The 17850-nt window shown below is 39.9% G+C and overlaps 1 protein-coding gene across 2 annotated transcripts in view; it reads left to right on the top strand.

Annotated features, from left to right (window-relative positions):
- zc3h3 (zinc finger CCCH-type containing 3) overlaps positions 1-17850 on the top strand; it is a 109874-nt gene that overhangs the window by 16909 nt on the left and 75115 nt on the right. For both annotated transcript variants that reach the window (XM_061882906.1, XM_061882905.1), the window contains exon 4: positions 17532-17682. In XM_061882906.1, the coding sequence (XP_061738890.1) occupies positions 17532-17682 (151 nt within the window). The remainder of the gene's footprint in view (positions 1-17531; positions 17683-17850) is intronic.

The following is a 17850-nucleotide window of genomic DNA, read 5'->3' as shown; positions in this document are numbered from 1 at the left end:
TCATGCCGTTCTTACATTTTGTCTATTTTAGAGTTGAATGGCTGTGTTTTACTATTATATTTTCAATGTTTCTTAGGTTTGGTTGAAATAATCATCAGTGTTGTTATATTTCATTATTATAAAGATTATTACTTTTAGAAATTAAGTTGCACGGTAGAGCTGGGCGATATGGCCTTTTATCAATATCTCGATATTTTTGGGCCATTTCACGATACACAATATATATCTCCATATTTTGCCTTAGCCTTGAATGAACACTTGATGCATATAATGACAGCAGTATGATGATTCTATGTGTCTACATTCAAACATTTTTCTTCATACTGTATTCAGATATGCTACTTTTAAACTTTCATGCAGAGAGGGAAATCACAACTAAAAGTGTATTTATTAAACAGTTATTAAACAGTGGCACAAACATTCATGTCACTTCAAAACAGAAAGTGCAAGATTGTCAGAGACATTTTAAAACAAGCTATTAGTGCACTTTTGTGCATGATGTCACTAAGATGACATCAAAACAACACTAAATTAAAGTGCACTTTTTGTACAGAACGCTTCTACAATATTTTAAAACGAATAACGTGCACTTTTGTGCATGATGTCACACAAGATAATTAAAAAACTGTCAAATAAAAATGAGCTGCATAATAGGAACTCAATCGCTATGTGGTAGGTTACAGCAGACGTTATCTCCTTATTTTTTCATACAGTGTTGATCTAGAAATGGTTGCCTCTGCATTTTGTTGGTGTGGCGCTGAATGGAGATGTTGACATGCGGAGTACGCACTCTTCATTCTCTGGTGGGTGACTTTTCAAATGATGCTACATATTAGCAGTAATGCTACATTTTGCAGCAACGCTTTTGCCCCACATTCGACAAATTACAGTTGTCTGTTCGACATATTCCCACTTGAAGCCAAACCACCGCCAGACGATGGACCCCCTGCTGTTTTTCTTGGGAATTAATTCTTCATTTGTTACCAGATTCGCATCTTCTTTCTCTCGTATTACCACTCGCACCACAGCTAAGGTTACCCATGCTGCTACCTCTACTCTGCGAGGGCGTATAAGTATGTGAGGTATGTAAGAAGGTGCGCTTGCTGTCTGTGAGAATGAGAGACAAGAAAGAGTGGGAAGAGCCTGTAGTGTAATGCCAGCAGCCAAAAGCGACTGCGTGAGAAGGTATACTGGAATATCACCATATAGTCATTTTCTATATCGCACAGAGACAAACCCACGATATATCGATATATCACCCAGCCCTACTTCAAACAACTACAGTAGTTTTAGGATGTAATGTAATAATAATGTGCAGCATTTGCCTTGGAGAGTGAACTTCTACAGTATCCCCTTCAAGCTACTTCTTAGTCAAACACACTATCTGCAGTTTCCCCATACTTTATTTGATAAATAAATCAATCAATAAAAATGTATTCATATAGCCCTTAATCACACATGCCTCAAAGGGCTTTACAAAATCACAACATTCCCCTAAATCTAAATCCACATCCAGGCAAGGAAGAACTCAACAAAAAAAAAAACCAACTGGGGAAAGAGAAGGGACCGCAGATGTAGGGACTCCCCTTCCAGGGTGATCAGCTGCAATGGATGTCGAGTGGATATAATTATTGAATTGTTACATTATTAGATAATGTGGGACTCCAGTCCATCGGGAAGTCTACAGATAGTCAGAGGGGGATTTTCTTCTGAGCTCAGCCAGGTCAGCCCACAGCTGTGTGTTGAAGAGTGGTTCCCCCACGGTCACAATTCGGGTCAGCGTACACTTCATCCTGACTGGTTCCTCTCCAGAAATGATCCGTGGCCACCTGGTATCGTCTCCCAGCAGGAGACACAGGACGGAGCAGATAAGCGGCAAATCAGGTGGTCTGAAAAAGGGTCCATCTAGAAGCTAAAGAAAATAAATGCGTTTTAAGGCAGGACTTAAATGCTACTACTGAGAAAGAATGTCTAAATGTTGCCAGAGTCCTGGAGCCTGAATAGAAAAGGCTCGAGAGCCTGCAGACTTTTTGGACTCTGGGATCGAGTCACGATTTTGGAAGGCAGACTTCGTAGCGGAACATATGGCACACTACAATCAGCAAGACAAGATGGTGCTAGACCGTTTAGTATCTTGTTAGTAAATAACAAAATCTTAAAGTGTCCTCCATTTAGATATTATGGTATTTCAAGGTCCGTGGTGTTATTGCTGCCTTCTGCTTCAGTATGGTGCAGACTCGCAGTGCTGCGCTCTAATTGCTTGTCATGATTTTTTGTGATTTCTTTCTTTGATTCAATAAATACCTCTTCCCAGCACTGTCCTTTACGCTCGCTTTCTTTGTTTACATTGTTGGAAAAAGTAAGTTATGGTGTCTATGGATGTTGTCATTCCTCCAGTTCATTGTATTCTCACGGCATTCACTTGATCACAACTGAACTGTTTGGTTAGCTATAAGCCATTACTAGCGAGTAAGACACCGCATGTTCTGGTCAAATCTTACGGGTGTTAACTGTGGCGTTCTAAGATGCCAAATAGTGGTGGGCAGGTGAAGTAATTTATGAAAAAACCCTAGTTTATTGGTATCAGAATCAGAAATACTTTATTAATCCCTGAGGGGAAATGACAATTTTCAGCACACTCCCTTTCAAGATCAGACATACATTACAGGGAGACAGAACAGGATCGCTGACGGGTCTGCCAACTTCACATTTACTTCCATCATTTACTTACTTTGAAATGGCCTGCATATCTACCTGTATTAAAAGTGTATATTTATTTGTGTAATGTATTCTAATTTATTGAGGTGATCGGTCTTGATGAATCTGGAAATTTTAGTTGTATAATATTTATTTGTTATTTGTAATATACGCTTTGTTAAAGGATTTTACATCATAGTTTAGCTTTTGAATTGAATTGCTAAAATAAAAAAAATATAACCTTGCCTAATTTTGTTGTGATGCCCCGCTGGATGCATTAAACAATGTAACAAGGTTTTCCCAAAATAAATCAACTCAAGTTATTGAAAAAAAATGCCAACATGGCACTGCCATATTTATTATTGAAGTCACAAAGTGCAGCATTTTTTTTTAACATGCCTCAAAATAGCAGCTTGGAATTTGGGACATGCTCTCCCTGAGAGAGCATGAGGAGGTTGAGGTGGGCGGGGGGAGTGGGGCTTGTATATTGTAGCGTCCCGGAAGAGTTAGTACTGCAAGGGGTTCTGGGTATTTGTTCTGTTGTGTTTATGTTATGTTAAGGTGCGGATGTTCTCCCGAAATGTGTTTGTCATTCTTGTTTGGTGTGGGTTCACAGTGTGGCGCATATTTGTAGCTGTGTTAAAGTTGTTTATACGGCCACCCTCAGTGCGACCAAGTATGCCTTGCATTCACTTTTGTGTGTGAAAATCCGCAGATGTTATGTGATTGGGCCGGCACGCAAAGGCAGTGCCTTTTAAGGTTTAATGGCACTCTGTACTTCTCCCTACGTCCGTGTACCACTCCGTACGGCGGCGTTTCAGTCATATATTTAACTTATTACATTTTAGAGCATTTATCGGCCGATAATATCGGACTGCCGACATCTCTACTTATACTACTTATATACGTAATTCTACTTATACTACATCTACTATAGATGAGGGTTGAAACGCAGATGGACCAGTAAATTGAGCGCACTACTTTCTGACTCAGCTGTGTCTTCACCATGTCAGTTTGGCACAAAATTAGAAATGCATGCCTCAATTCTTACAGCCACTTGTTTTCCAGATTTTTTTTTTCATTTTTCTGTACATCAAAACCTTGCAACTTTTACCACAAGGCCCTTCTGTGTGCCTCCAGCCATGATTGCCATGATCTCACTGCTCTCACTTTTCCACATGTTAGTGACCTCTCAGCTGCCGGATAGACTCTTTAGTGTCTCTCTTATTTTGCACGTGGGGATCATTATCTCTACTCAAGCTGCCAACATTTCCAAATAATTGATCTTTCATAGAAATGATGGCTACTTTTGTGGCCCAATACCGCACATACTTCATTGTCAGAATTTTTTGAACTTTTAGTATAAACAGTGTCCTGCAGTATAAGCATAATATTAGAATATCAGAATTTATGATTGCAAATGTGTTCCCAAAGATACATTCTATAAGGAACGTGTACAGTGGGGCAGATAAGTATTTCATCCCTTGCTGTTTTTCTGAGTTTGCACACTTGCAAACAGTCCAAATAGGTAGTTTTATTTGAACAGAAACAGAATTTAAGATCAAATCCTGTAAAAATAACGTTAAATACATGCTATGAATTCATTTGTCAACACAAATAGACAGACAACATTCACACACTAGGGACCATTTAGTTTTGCCAATCAACCTATCCCCAGGTGCATGTCTTTGGAGGTGGGAGGGGCCTATCCCCAGGTGCATGTCTTTGGAGGTGGGAGGGGCCTATCCCCAGGTGCATGTCTTAGGAGGTGGGAGGAAGCCGGAGTACCCGGAGGGAACCCACGCAGTCACGGGGAGAACATGCAAACTCCACACAGAAAGATCCCGAGCCCGGGATTGAACTCAGGACTACTCAAGACTTTCGTATTGTGAGGCACATGCACTAACCCCTGTTTCACGGCGCTGCCCGCTTGTTCCAATGTTTTTGCCAATTCATTGATGTGTATGTTGGAGAGGGTTGGACTCAAACTGCACCCCTGTCTTACACCACTGTATATTTTTCCCCAGTCTTGACAGCACATTTGTTGTTGGTGTACATTGACTTTATGACAGACCTGGGCAAATTGAAGCCCGGGAGCCACATGCGGCTCGTTGAGCTTTTCAATCCGACCCACCGGACATTCCCAAATATTTTTTTTAGACCTTTTTAGATGGAAAGTGTAGCCTGGGGGATATTTAGCAAATATCTGATGTATCAGATTGTAGGTGAGTTTGTGTATTATTTGCGTTCATATTTCACTGTTTGTAGCATTTTTGTTGCATTTCAGTTGTTTGTAAAATATGTTGATCGAAAGGGGGTGTGACAGTCATACGTTGTCAATATTCAGTGTTTTATCGTTCATAGAAAAATTAAAAAATTCCATTCTGTTTTTTAACGTCTGTCGTAACGTTTTTAGCATTCAATCAGACATTATTGTGAGGTTTTTTGTATTAGTGTTCCTAAAAATAGGTATACTGGCCCCCAGACACATTTTGTTTCTTTAAACGTGGCCCCCGAGTCAAAATAATTGCCCAGGCCTGCTTTATGATGTCATATGTTTTCCCTCCGGAGCGGACATTCTAACAGTTTGTACAGCAGACCCTCATACCAGATTGAGTCGAATGCTCTTTAGAAGTCACCAAGGCAGGAGGATAATGTGCTTTTCTTGTTTTTGTTGTTGTTGTTTTGGTTGTCAAATAGGGTGCTGAGAGGGAAAATGTGGTCCGTTGTACGGTGATTTGGTAGGAAGCCTATATTTGTGATTTGCTCAGAGCATCATTGTTTGTGAGGAAATGTACAAGTCTGTGGTTGATGATCATACAGAAGATTTTTCCCAGGTTGCTGTTGACACAGATCCCACAGTAATTATTGGGGTCAATCTGTCTCCACTCTTGTGAAGCACTGTTCTTATCATTATAAATGTAACAATTCAGTAACTGTACCCACTTGGGCATCCATTGCAGCCGGTCACCCAGGAGCAGGCTACACACATCTGCGGCCCCTTCCCAAGGTTTATTCTTTTTCCCAGCTTGGATTTTTGGATTTTTTCTTTGTCTGGATATGGTTTATGTCATTTTGCTTTGTGAAGCCCCTCGAGGCACTTCTGATTAAGGGCTACATAAATAAGTTGTGATGATTGAAAGAAAATGATCAGGTTGATCCCTACTAATCAGCAAACCTTTTGACCACTGCAAATGTGTTGTGTCTATGAAGCACACAAATTACTCATGTCTCTTTTAAGAAAGTATTGCTAACCTCTACAACCCACAAAGGCAAAACACAGATCTGTCAAATGACCATTGTAGACCTGCACAAGACTGGAATGAAACACGAGACAAAAAAAAACAAGCTTTTTGAAAAATAGGTCACTTTTTCTGAAAGAATTGAGAAATGTTAGATATAGAAGGTGATAGTTAGCATATTTATAAAGGGACAAACTAACACAATTAGCAGGGGATCAAATACTTATTTTTCCCCATAGTATAGATATTGAGTGAGCTTATTAAAGAGGTAGTAGTATTTGCTGTCGGCCTGTCAATGTTTACATGCCTGATTGTGACTCGCTCTGTGGGAAGTAGGTAAATAAATTAAGTACCGTATTCTTCGGACTGTAAGTCGCCCCGGAGTATATGTCGCACCTGCTGAAAATGCATAATAAAGAAGAAAAAAAAACATATGAGTCGCACTGGAGTATAAGTCACATTTTTGGAGGAAATTTCTTTGATAAAAGCCAACACCAAGAATAAACATTTGAAAGGCAATTTAAAATAAATAAAGAATAGTGAAGAACAGGCTGAATAAGTGTAGGTTATATGAGGCATAAATAAGCAACTGCTATGTTAACCTAACATATTATGGTAAGAGTCATTCAAATAACTATAACATATAGAACATGCTATACCTTTACCAAACTGTCACTCCTAATCCATAAATCCCATGAAATCTTATACGTCTAGTCTCTTACGTAACTGAGATAAATAATATTATTTGATATTTTATGGTAATGTGTAAATAATTTCACACATACAGTTGTGATCAAAATGATTCAACCCCCACACAATTTTGGTGTTTTAGCAAGTTGGACATTTATTCCGTATTTTCTTAATAGTCATATCAAATAAAGATGCATTAAATAGACAAACGCAACTTGAATTACAACATTATATTTTGTAACATACCAAACAGTGTCATTTCTCTTAATATCTCATTGACAAAATTATTCTACCCCTTGAAGATCATTACTCTTAAGAACAGAATTTGAATAAGGTCTTTTCAATCAGGTGTTGAAAACACCTTTAGATGTGATTAGAACCATAAGGAGCAACAATTAAACTGATTGAAAAAGACTGTGACGCTCAGCTTCTTGTCGCTCCTGAGTACAAGTCGCACCCCCGGCCAAACTATGAAAAAAATTGCGATTTATAGTCCGAAAAATATGGTACTTAGATTGAGCACAATCCTTGAATCTGCTTTTGAATTGGTATTTTAGGCTTTGTCTGTGTTGGGTAAGTAGGCAGAAGCTTACATGTCGTCCAAGGAAAGAGGAGCTTCTCAGGTTTTAAGTGAAAGCTGACATGTGGGAGTTGAGCTACACAAGCCACATATATTTAGGTATTCATTTTGTGATGACATGATGTTTGGATATCAGAGGAGAAGACAGTCCATCAGTTCCCCAGCACTCAACATGTCTTATTCTTGGGATGCCCACGCTGAACTCCACGAACATGTTCATGCTAAGCATTTAATTGGCATTCCAGAGAGGCTCCGTGCTCTTGAACATACTAACATCCGATCAGACTAGAAATGACCTTGAAGGATACATTTTGTTTTGTAGCCTTCTGTGTATACTGTATGTTTGCGAGACGATTAGGCCAGCGGTTAAGCACTGGTGTCCACTTCAAACAGATGTCCAGTCCTGGTTGCGATCAGTGCTTCACTTGACTGCTGCCAACTTTTTCTGTGCCCAAAGGGACCAATTAGGCCTGACAGCTGCACCTAAAATGTCACCATGGAGTGAAGGGTCTGCGGGTGGTTGAAAATGGTTAATTAAATGAGGGCACTCAAACCTACAAGCACATTAATCAAATTACATCAGAAATAGCAGAACTTACAACCAAAACATTTGATACTCTTTGTCCAGATCAGTCATTGCAGAGTGATTAATGGTGATTAATGTCCCCACTGGTCTTGAACATGAACAGGAAATAGTTAATAGTACTCCCTTGGCCTCTGCCCTCATCAAATTAGCATCTTCACCAACACATTTCATTCATCATGCTGTTGTCCCACTTTGTCTATCCTAATCTTTAGCCTCTGAGCTCTCACTTTTCACCCGAGGTTAACAGTACCATATTAGGACCCCTGGCTAGCGAGTAGACACCTGTTCCTCACCTAAAAGGGGCCTTATAATAATTCTAATCCACATTTAAAATGCTTCTTTGTGCTCCAGATCAATGTTTTTCAACCGCCACACTAATGTGCCGTGATATATTGTCTGGTGTGCCCTGAGAAATAATGCAATTTCAACTAACTGTTAAAAAAAAAACTTTTTCGTGAACCAATAATTATCATCCGCAAATAGTGTGCCTTTGTTGTGTGTATGTACTGTTGAGAGCTCAGCAGAGTACCCATGAGTAGGTGGCAGCAGGTAGCTAATAGTTTTGTAGGCCTACTTTGAGACAAGAGAATTAGTGATGCACGGATGGTTATGGTTTGAATTCATATTGAACAATTCTGTCAGGTATTGGATGTGAACGACTTTAAATTGTCATTATAAGCAATTGAGTTTCGTTTTAAAACATTTTCTGCTGGTAGTGTACTTCGGGATTTTTTTAAATGAAAAAAAATGTGCCCTAGGTTTAAAAAAAAAAAAAGGTTGAAAAACACTGCTCTAGATGATATGCATTGGATATGATTTGGTGTGAATTTTTCTCCACAGTAGCATTTATAACCTGTCTTTTGAGTGTTTTCCAAGATGTTCGATTGCATTTGCGTTCCCAATATAAAAACGAAACCACCCCCCAGCCTCTCCTAAATGATCAGAATTTACCTTGTGAAAATGTAATGTATATCTTAAGAGGGACGCAAAAGCTATTTTTTCCCCAAACACGGTCGAAAATAAAATGTTTAGAAAATATATATATAGATTCCTGTATTAACTCTGAAAAACAACTTGGGTGTGGGTGGTTGATTAGCCTTTTGTGTGATTGTTGATTGTTGTGTTTTCTTTAAGGCCATTAGGGAATGCAGCTGTCTGTGGTATTATGTAAACCTCTGTCTGTGATTCCCGTTTTTCTTTATTGTATTTATTTATTATTAATGTTATTAATATTATGTTAATATTTTAATGTTATTAAATGGATGGATGGATGGCTAAATATATGTACCATATATGTGTGTGCGTGTGTATATATATATATATATATATATATATATATATGTGTATATATATATGTGTGTGTGTGTGTGGAGGTTGTTGTTGATTTTTTTTAATGTATTTTTTTCTTTTGTCAATTGTGTGTCCAGTAAAAACCCAATAAACACATTTTATCGATATAAAGTTGAAGTTAAAGTTCAAATGAATGTCACACACACACTAGGTGTGGTGAAATTTGTCCTCTGCATTTGACCCATCCCCATGATCACCCCCTGGGACGTGAGGGGAGCAGTGAGCAGTAGCTTGTGCTGCGCACAGGAATAACTTTCGGTGATTAAACCCCTAATTTCAACCCTTGATGCTGAGTGCCAAGCAGCGAGACAAGGGGTACCATTTTTTGTAGTCTTTGGTATGACTTGGCCAGGGTTTGAACTCGCAACCTCCAGATCTCAGGGTGGACACTGAGCAGATATGTATATAGATGTTTAATTGGTTACATCATTAAGTAGACCTGTCCACTCCACTTGCCAAAGGATCCAGACTCAGAGCTGCATTAGGAAAGCTGGTTTTACTAATGTTATTATGCACATGCCCAGGTTAGATTAAAATAATCATTTTTAATAATCCATGTACGTTTTGTAGTGGCCCAAATGCTGTTGACAAATTAACACCGAAGTATATACTTTATGAAAGGAGCGCATAAAACCAGTAAGCAATATACGGAAACAGTCTCAGTTGGTCTGCTCAGCAGAGGGGGAAGAGACTTTCACTTTCCAACACAATGACCACACAAGTACGTCTGTCAATCTGTGAAACAATGATGATTCTCCACTATTAAATAAAATATATATACTCCAAAACCCCGCGGGCATAGGCGTCAAAATTGCATCCAAATTCACTCCCAAATGAATGAACCTGAGGATTTTCTGCTTTGCTGTTGTTTAACTGGTATCCAACATCAATACTTTGGTTTTTTATTTGCTATAGCGTTTTTCAGAGTACTCAAAGACGCCTTACAGGATTAAAAAATTAAAATATAAAACAGTTCAAAGTAATAAAAATATAAATTACAGGAAATATAAAAGCAGTAAATTGCAAAATACATAATAATACAGGACATTTACAAGACATGGAACACTAATCACAGGTTAAAAGCAGATCTGAAGAGGTGTGTTTTAAGAAGGCTTTTGAACAGGGGTCTTAAACTCAATTGACCTGGGGGCCACTGGCCGCAGAGTCTGGGTGAGGCTGGGCCGCAAGAAAAGATTTCTTTAAAAAAGTGTTACCTACACCTCCGCATGTCTAATTGTATAATGACGTTTCAAATTGTATCCCTTGTGCAGCGCAACTTTCTCTGTGCAAATAAGACACGTCATGGTGCTCCTGTGCTCAACAAAGAAATATTGCATCTCCCACTTTTCCTGGAATTGTCTTTGCTCATCACTAACCTTTCTCTTCACTGCAGGCTTTGAAAAAGACATGTTTGGGCTTGTGGAATATATTTGTGTTTAGCCGACGCACGGAGAATAATGTTATTTCCGCAATGTGTGTCGTTCCGCTTTTCCTCTCTACAGCAACACGTCGGTCGGCGGATAATAGCAGGATGGCGAGCGCAGAAAAGTGACGGACCTGGAGTGTTATCCGGCGTCATATATAAATATATGTAGTGTTCATTGTGTGAGGCAATACAAATGAAACCATTTGAATTCGTCCAGATTATCGGGGACTGTTATTACTGACTGACAGGTGTCGCGGTGTGACTGCAGCCAGGCACGTAAGAAAACCCTCGTCTCCATGGCAACGTCTCTGTGGCTTTCACTCATTTGCCGCTTTTCCACTAACGCAGGGGTAGGCAACCCAGAATATTGAAAGAGCCATTTTGGACCCAAATAACACAACGCTGTCAAGCGCCATTCGTATAAAACTTGCGGGCCGCACTATTAAACTTTCATATTAAAGTGGGGGCCGCAAAATAACATTTTGCGGGCCGCGTGTCTGGGACCCCTGCTTTTGAAGGTAGGAAGGTCTGAGCAGTCACGGATGGGTTTGGGAAGAGAGTTCCAGGGGGTGGTAGCAGCGATGGAGAAGGCTCTATCATCCCAGGTCCAGAGCTTGGTTCTGAGTGTTGGGGAGAGGAGGTTGGCATCAGAGGAGCGGTGGCTGTGTGAAGGGGTATGGCGGTGAAGCAGGTTGGTGAGGTAGCAGGGGGCCTGGTTGTGGAGGGCTTTGTGGGTGAGGAGGAGGATTTTAAAGTGGATCTGGTGAGGAATGGGAAGCCAGTGGAGTTTCTGAAGGTTGGGTGATGTGCTCACGGGTGCGGGTGTGGGTGAGCAAGCGGGCGGCAGAGATTTGAATGTATTGGAGTTTATTGAGGATTTTGCAAGATGAGCCGTAGAGGATGCTGTTGCAGTAATCAAGTCTGGAGGTGATGAAGGCATGGATCAGGGTTTCAGCGGCAGAGAAGGAGAGGTATGGACGGAGACTGGCAATATTTTTGAGGTGAAAGAAAGCCGTTCTTGTAATGTGGTTGACATGGTGTTGAAAAGAGAGGTTATTGACCTGAATGACTCCGAGGTTGCGGATGTTAGTGGATGGGGACAGAGTGGAATTGTCGACAGAGAGCTGGAAGTTGTGAGCAGTTTTGGTGAGGGATTTGGAGCCGATGATGAGCGTGTCAGGTTTGTCGCAGTTGAGTTTTAGCAAGTTGGAGTGGATCCATGATTTGATTTCAGTGAGGCAGTCAGTCAGGGTGGAGAGAGTCATGGAGGAGATGGATTTCGTGGAGATGTATAGCTGGACGTCGTCAGCGTAGCAGTGGAATTGAAGGTGATGGCGGCGGATGATGTCACCGAGGGGGAGCATGTACATTATGACATTTATCAATTTGAAACGACAAAATTCATCGTAGGTCCACTTTAATGTGTACCATAATCATACCATAATGTCTACCGAAATCTGTACACCTCTATAACGAACCAACATTACGGTGCCAAAATATCTAGAATCGTAAAATAATTCTGGACCGTTTTTATCTTTATAAAGAAGTTAACTTCAGCAAGGGATCAAATATTGTTCGTTTGTATCGTATTTACCACACATATGCAAACTGCTACATAGTCTGCCTGCAATGGTTTTAAATCCTTCTCCATTTCATTTGCTAGCAGGCTATAGTGGCTTGCTTCTTCTATCTCACTCAAATGTGTTAAAATGACTGACTGAATCTGGATTTCTAATGGCTGACATCTCAACAGTAACATCTGTGGTGTCTTCAATTGATGACATACAGTACAACTTTGGACACACCTTCTCGTTCAATGTGTTTTCTTTATTTTCATGACTATTTACATTGTAGATTGTCACTAAAGGCATCACAACTATGAACTAACACACGTGGAGTTATATACTTAACAAAAAAAGAGGAAATAACTGAAAACATGTTTTTGTGGAGGTTGCCCTCCTGTGGGTCCCCCCTGTTTGCGACACATCCTCTGGTAAGCCTGGTAGTCAGATTTGACAATTATTTTACTCTCTCACACGCCATGACAGCACACTCCTCTGCGACTTTTCAGTTTATGTTGTTAATCTTTTTCTCAGCGTGTCTCTCATTCCCTCCGGCTGCTGCTAACAAGGGTGACAGGTGAATAGATAGCAAGTCCCAGCTGGGCAATCCACTCACCTGCCACTGACTACGAAGCCGGTCCTTACACACCCTGCTCTGCGGCAGGCTCGCAGACCACGCTCCCCTCCACAGTTTTTTATTGTAGTTTCTTCAAAATAGACACCCTTTGCTCTGATTACTGTTTTGCACTCTCTTGGCATTCTCTCGATGAGCTTCAAGAGGTAGTCACCTGAAATGGTTGTCATAGTTTTGAGGCCTTCAGTGACAATCTACAATGTAAATAGGAAAATCAAGAAAACGCATTAAAATGAGAAAGTGTGTCCAAACTTTTGGCCAATACTGTACTTGTTCACGCGGCCCACAGGCGGAAAACTAAAAGTTATTTTTATCCCTGAAGCACTGGTTGAGACAATAACTCCGGTGTTTTGACTAATTTTCAGCAGACAATTCATATGTATTGCTACATATTGTACATTGACCACCAGAAAGTAAATTGAAGTTTGATTTCTATAGTTTTGTGCTTTGAGAAGATTTACTGCAACGAAAATGTGAGAAACTGTATGGAAATTTTTGCTCCTGCACACTCAGCAAGCTCCCTTGCAGTATAGTTAAGTGTCACAATCTGCGATGAGCTACCAAATGCAAGTCTTTAAGCCGCTGGGATTTTAGGTGTGCCATCTCACTCTGTGGACATGTCTAGATACCCCGTTAGAAAGTTGTGTCAGACATGTGGATCATGTTTTCACAGCAGGTTATTAAATTGTACCAACCCCCTTAAATCTTTATGTTCGCATGGGATTACTGTCTTTTGTAAGGGAACTAGATCTGCAGTAGTCTGACGATCAACCCCAGGGGACAGGAGCATGAAATGGCAGGAGGAACAAGCACTGTCAATAATAAGATTTATTATGCGTTCTCTCTGGGAACTATTACTGCTACGCAGGGAATGAGCAGCCTGAGACTGCGGCCCTGAATTTGCAGGCAAGTATGTCAGGGACCGCTGAGAGGATTCTTAAAACCACGAAGGATGGAAAGCGCTGTGACGTGTCTTGTCAGTGATGCCTCAGTCTCATGGAGAGCGTGGAAGCGTGGAAGCCTTTGTCTGGTCCATGCTGCTTAAGTGAAATAGTCATCCTAAAGTTTAAAGTTCAACACGAGCAGATCCAGTATTGGGTCATACTGTGATACCGCTCAAAATCTTGTGAGGGACTCTTCCCCCTCTTCGTCAGGCTATGAGGCTATTATGTTCATCTGATCTACCTTATGGCCTGCGCATCACACAGGCGTGTGACATCCAGGGACATTAATGCTGCTAAAAGCAGCTGTTTTTTATGCAGTCTGAACGGAACAGAGTGTGAAGGTTATGTCTGTAACGAATACCGAGATGAAGCTTTCATATCACCGTTATTGTGACCAGAATTATCACTGTTATTAGTACCACAACATTGTTGAATGTGCTTGAAAAGGGCTTATAAGCATAATCTTTGAATTAAGTTTTACATTAAGTTTTTAAATTGTTTTTTTAACAATAACTAAAAAAACGTGTTTTAGGCGCATCATTTGGTGTATGAAGCCTCATGAGTTTAATTCCTGTTGTCATTATTCTTTCGTATATAGCGTGGCGCTGTTGGGAGAGTGGCCGTGCCAGCAACCTGGGAGTTCCTGGTTCGATCCCCAGCTTTTACCAACCGAGTCACGTCCATTGTGTCCTTGAGCAAGACACTTCACCCTTGCTCCTGATGGGTCCTGGTTAGCACCTTGCATGGCAGCTCTCGCCATCAGTGTGTGAATGTGTGTGTGAATGGGTGAATGTGGAAATAGTTTCAAAGTGCTTTAATTAATTTGAAGGTAGAAAAGTGCTATGCAAGTATAATCTATTTATTCTGTTCTAAGATAGCACTGTCTGTCTGTTCAGTGTACACGAGGCAATTTTATTTACAGAGCACAATTTGTACACAAAGCAATTCAAAGTGGTTTACAGAAAATTGAAAAAAATGAAAAATAATTCAAATTAAAATCAAAAAAATGCAATTATATTAAAAACAATTCGAATTAATTAAAATCATTCAAATGATGTAGATGAAATACTTTCAGTTGTCACATGCACAATTAAATAAAAGTGTTTTCAGGTCTGGAATTGAACATTACCAACATTGAGGCCTGTCTCACAACTTCAGGAAGACTATTCCAGATTTCAGGTGCATAAAACTAAAACGCTGTTTCACCATGTTTGATACTGACTCTGGGCGCCAGCAGAAGACCACTTCCTGTGGTTCTCAGGGTCCAAGATCATTCATAAACAGTACAGGCCAAAAGTTTGGACAGACCTTATCATTTACATGAGTTTTCTTTATTTTCATGACTATTTACATTATAGATTGTCACTGAAGGCATCGAAACTATGACACCTGTGAAGTGAAAACCATTTTAGGTGACTACCTCTTGATGCTCATCGAGAGAACGCCAAGAGTGTAATCAGAGCAAATGCTGGCTATTTAAAAAAAACTACAGTATAAAACATCCACTCATCCATCATGTTTTTTGTTACTTCACCTTTTTTGTTAAGTACATACCTCCATGTGTCAGTTCTTAGTTTTGATGCCTTCAGTGACAATTTGCAATGTAAATAGTCATGAACATAAAAATTTTTTTTCCAAACTTTTAACCTGTACTGTAGTTCTAATATGTCAGAGATGTATTTTGGCCCAAAACCATGAAAATACATGTACACAAGGAGAGCTGTTTTAAAGTCTTATTCTCTGACCAGCAGGAAGCCAGTGCAGTGACCTGATCACTGGACGAATATAGTCGTATTTCCTGGTTCTAGTCAGGACTCGAGCAGCATCATTCTGGATGTACTGCAGCTGCATTACAGCTAATTTAGAATGCCCAGTGGCCATTACATTAGTCTAACCTGCTGGAAACAAAGGCATGGATTAGTCTTTTTAAGTCTGATTTAGACATTATTCCTCTGATTTTGGCAATGTTGTTCGAGTGGTAAGAGCTGCTTATGCTACAGACTTACTATGGTTGTTAAAGTTCAAATCTGACTCAATTATTACCCTTAGATTTCTAACCTGATTATAATGTTTCACTGAGGGTCTCAAGGTGCCTAATAATGATGTATATTTGCTTTTGTGGGCCAAAAACATTGACTTCTGTTATGTTTGAGTTTAGCTGAGGAAAATCGTCACTGAATCAAACAGATCAGTGTTTGGCATGAAAACAAAATGAATCAACAGGCCGACGTTCACACCGCCATCAGTGACACGTAGATCTGTGTGTCATCTCATCTGCGTAGTTGTGATTGCACACATTGAAGCTGTGTATTAGCTGACCTAGTGGCAGCATGTACAAGTTGAACAACAGGGGTCCCAAAATCGAGCCCTGATGGACCCCACAGGTCATAGTCAGTTACCAAGATCAACAAAGTATAGTCCTGTGATCAAGATAGGACTTGAACCACTTAAGAACAGAATCAGATATAAACTGTAGTGTGTTTATATTGGGGTATGTTGTATCCGTAGTGGGGAAAGACGTTAATGACTCGTATTGGTGATAGCATTTCAGATAGCTAATGAGCAAGTGCTAGCATGCTTCCCCAGTAAATGAGCAGTATCACCAGTCATTGAGTTCATCAAAGTATTATCAATCACAGTTTTGTGATTATTTTAATTTATAATGGTAATACTAATCTTTGGGATTTGTTCCATGGTTTATGATAATACCGTATTGTTACATCCTGAGTGCCTGTGGACCTAATGTTGTGACCGGGTGAATATATATACATAATATTCTTAAAGTTTATTTTCTGGAAAAAAAAAATGCATTGATGACTTCAAAACTTATATTTAAACAGTGTACATTTTTAAAAGATACAGTTATGATATTTTTTGAAAGGGTGAGGCGTGGTTTGATTTGCAATCTGGGAACAACTCCACAATCATACATCTTGCAAACAGACTCAAAAAAACGAGTTATAAATGTGACTGTGGAGCTAAATTTACAACAAATCATATCCAAGACATATTTAAACCACAAGAAGGTGCTTTAAACATAAAGTTATCATATGGCCTCTTTAATGAAGAAGGCAATGGAAAAACATGCTTTTATAGAGGAATGTTACTTGCAACTGTCAGTCCTCTTCAATATGTATGATAATGCAACGGTTTGTATCGTTTCACCCATTGTCATGTGTTCAGATAAGTCGGGGGTTTGCTTTCCGGCTGGCAAATAAAACCAGCTCTTGAGGGTGGAAAAAAATGCTGCATTGTGAGGAAGTGAAAATGGATTCTTTGAATTGTTTGCCACTCTAACCCTAATAGAGAAGTTGTTTTATCAGAGGTTAATTAACACTGCAACAGTCCTTACAAACGGCAATTAAATCTTGTGAAAGCAAGGCTTGGAAATGAGCTCTTCATAGAGTTCATGTGTTTGTTTACCCCCCACTCACGCCCCTCTACACCATCTGCTGTACTCATATTAAAGGCAGAGCACTTGTACTTAACTGCCGCACTAAAGGGTTACTAAAGTGAAAGTGATTTTAAGATGAGATTTTAAGATGAGATGGGATGAGAGCAATCTATTACACTATGTCTCTTATTGGTCAAAGAGACCTATAATGGACTGTTGTCGATTTTGATAAAGACTTTTATTAGTAGATTGCACATATTCCGTCCAATTGACCACTAAATGGTAACACATCAATAAGTGTTTTCAACTTGTTTGAGTCGGGGTCCACGTTAATCAATTGATAGTATCGCTGTATGTCTCTGTGTATACAAACATTTCATGGTATAGCCTATTAGTGATTTGATCATGTAACTTTGCTGTCCACAGGTCAAGCCATGTCCTTTCACTGTTCTCCTGCCTCCCAGAGGATATGTGGAACGCAGTACAAGAAGGTGAACTGGCCTGGCCCTAGTGTTGCACACACTCTCCCCTACAACGCCAGCCTCTCGTGGAGAGCCAAAAAAATCCAGTCCGCAAGGTAATTTATTGACAAGCAAACACAAACACACACTTCCTGCAGATACATAAGTAGATATGCATATACCCCTTTCTTTTACAATCCATTCAACTGCATAATGAGTAAAAGAGGTAAACACTATGGGCCTAATCTACGAATGGTTTGCCTGTAAAATGTGCAAACTTGATA

The sequence above is a fragment of the Nerophis ophidion genome, linkage group LG22 (genome assembly GCF_033978795.1).
Source record: "Nerophis ophidion isolate RoL-2023_Sa linkage group LG22, RoL_Noph_v1.0, whole genome shotgun sequence".
Taxonomy (NCBI): Eukaryota; Metazoa; Chordata; class Actinopteri; order Syngnathiformes; family Syngnathidae; genus Nerophis; species Nerophis ophidion.
The sequence above is the reverse complement of the archived record's forward strand: the minus strand, read 5'-3'. Positions and strand labels throughout refer to the sequence as shown.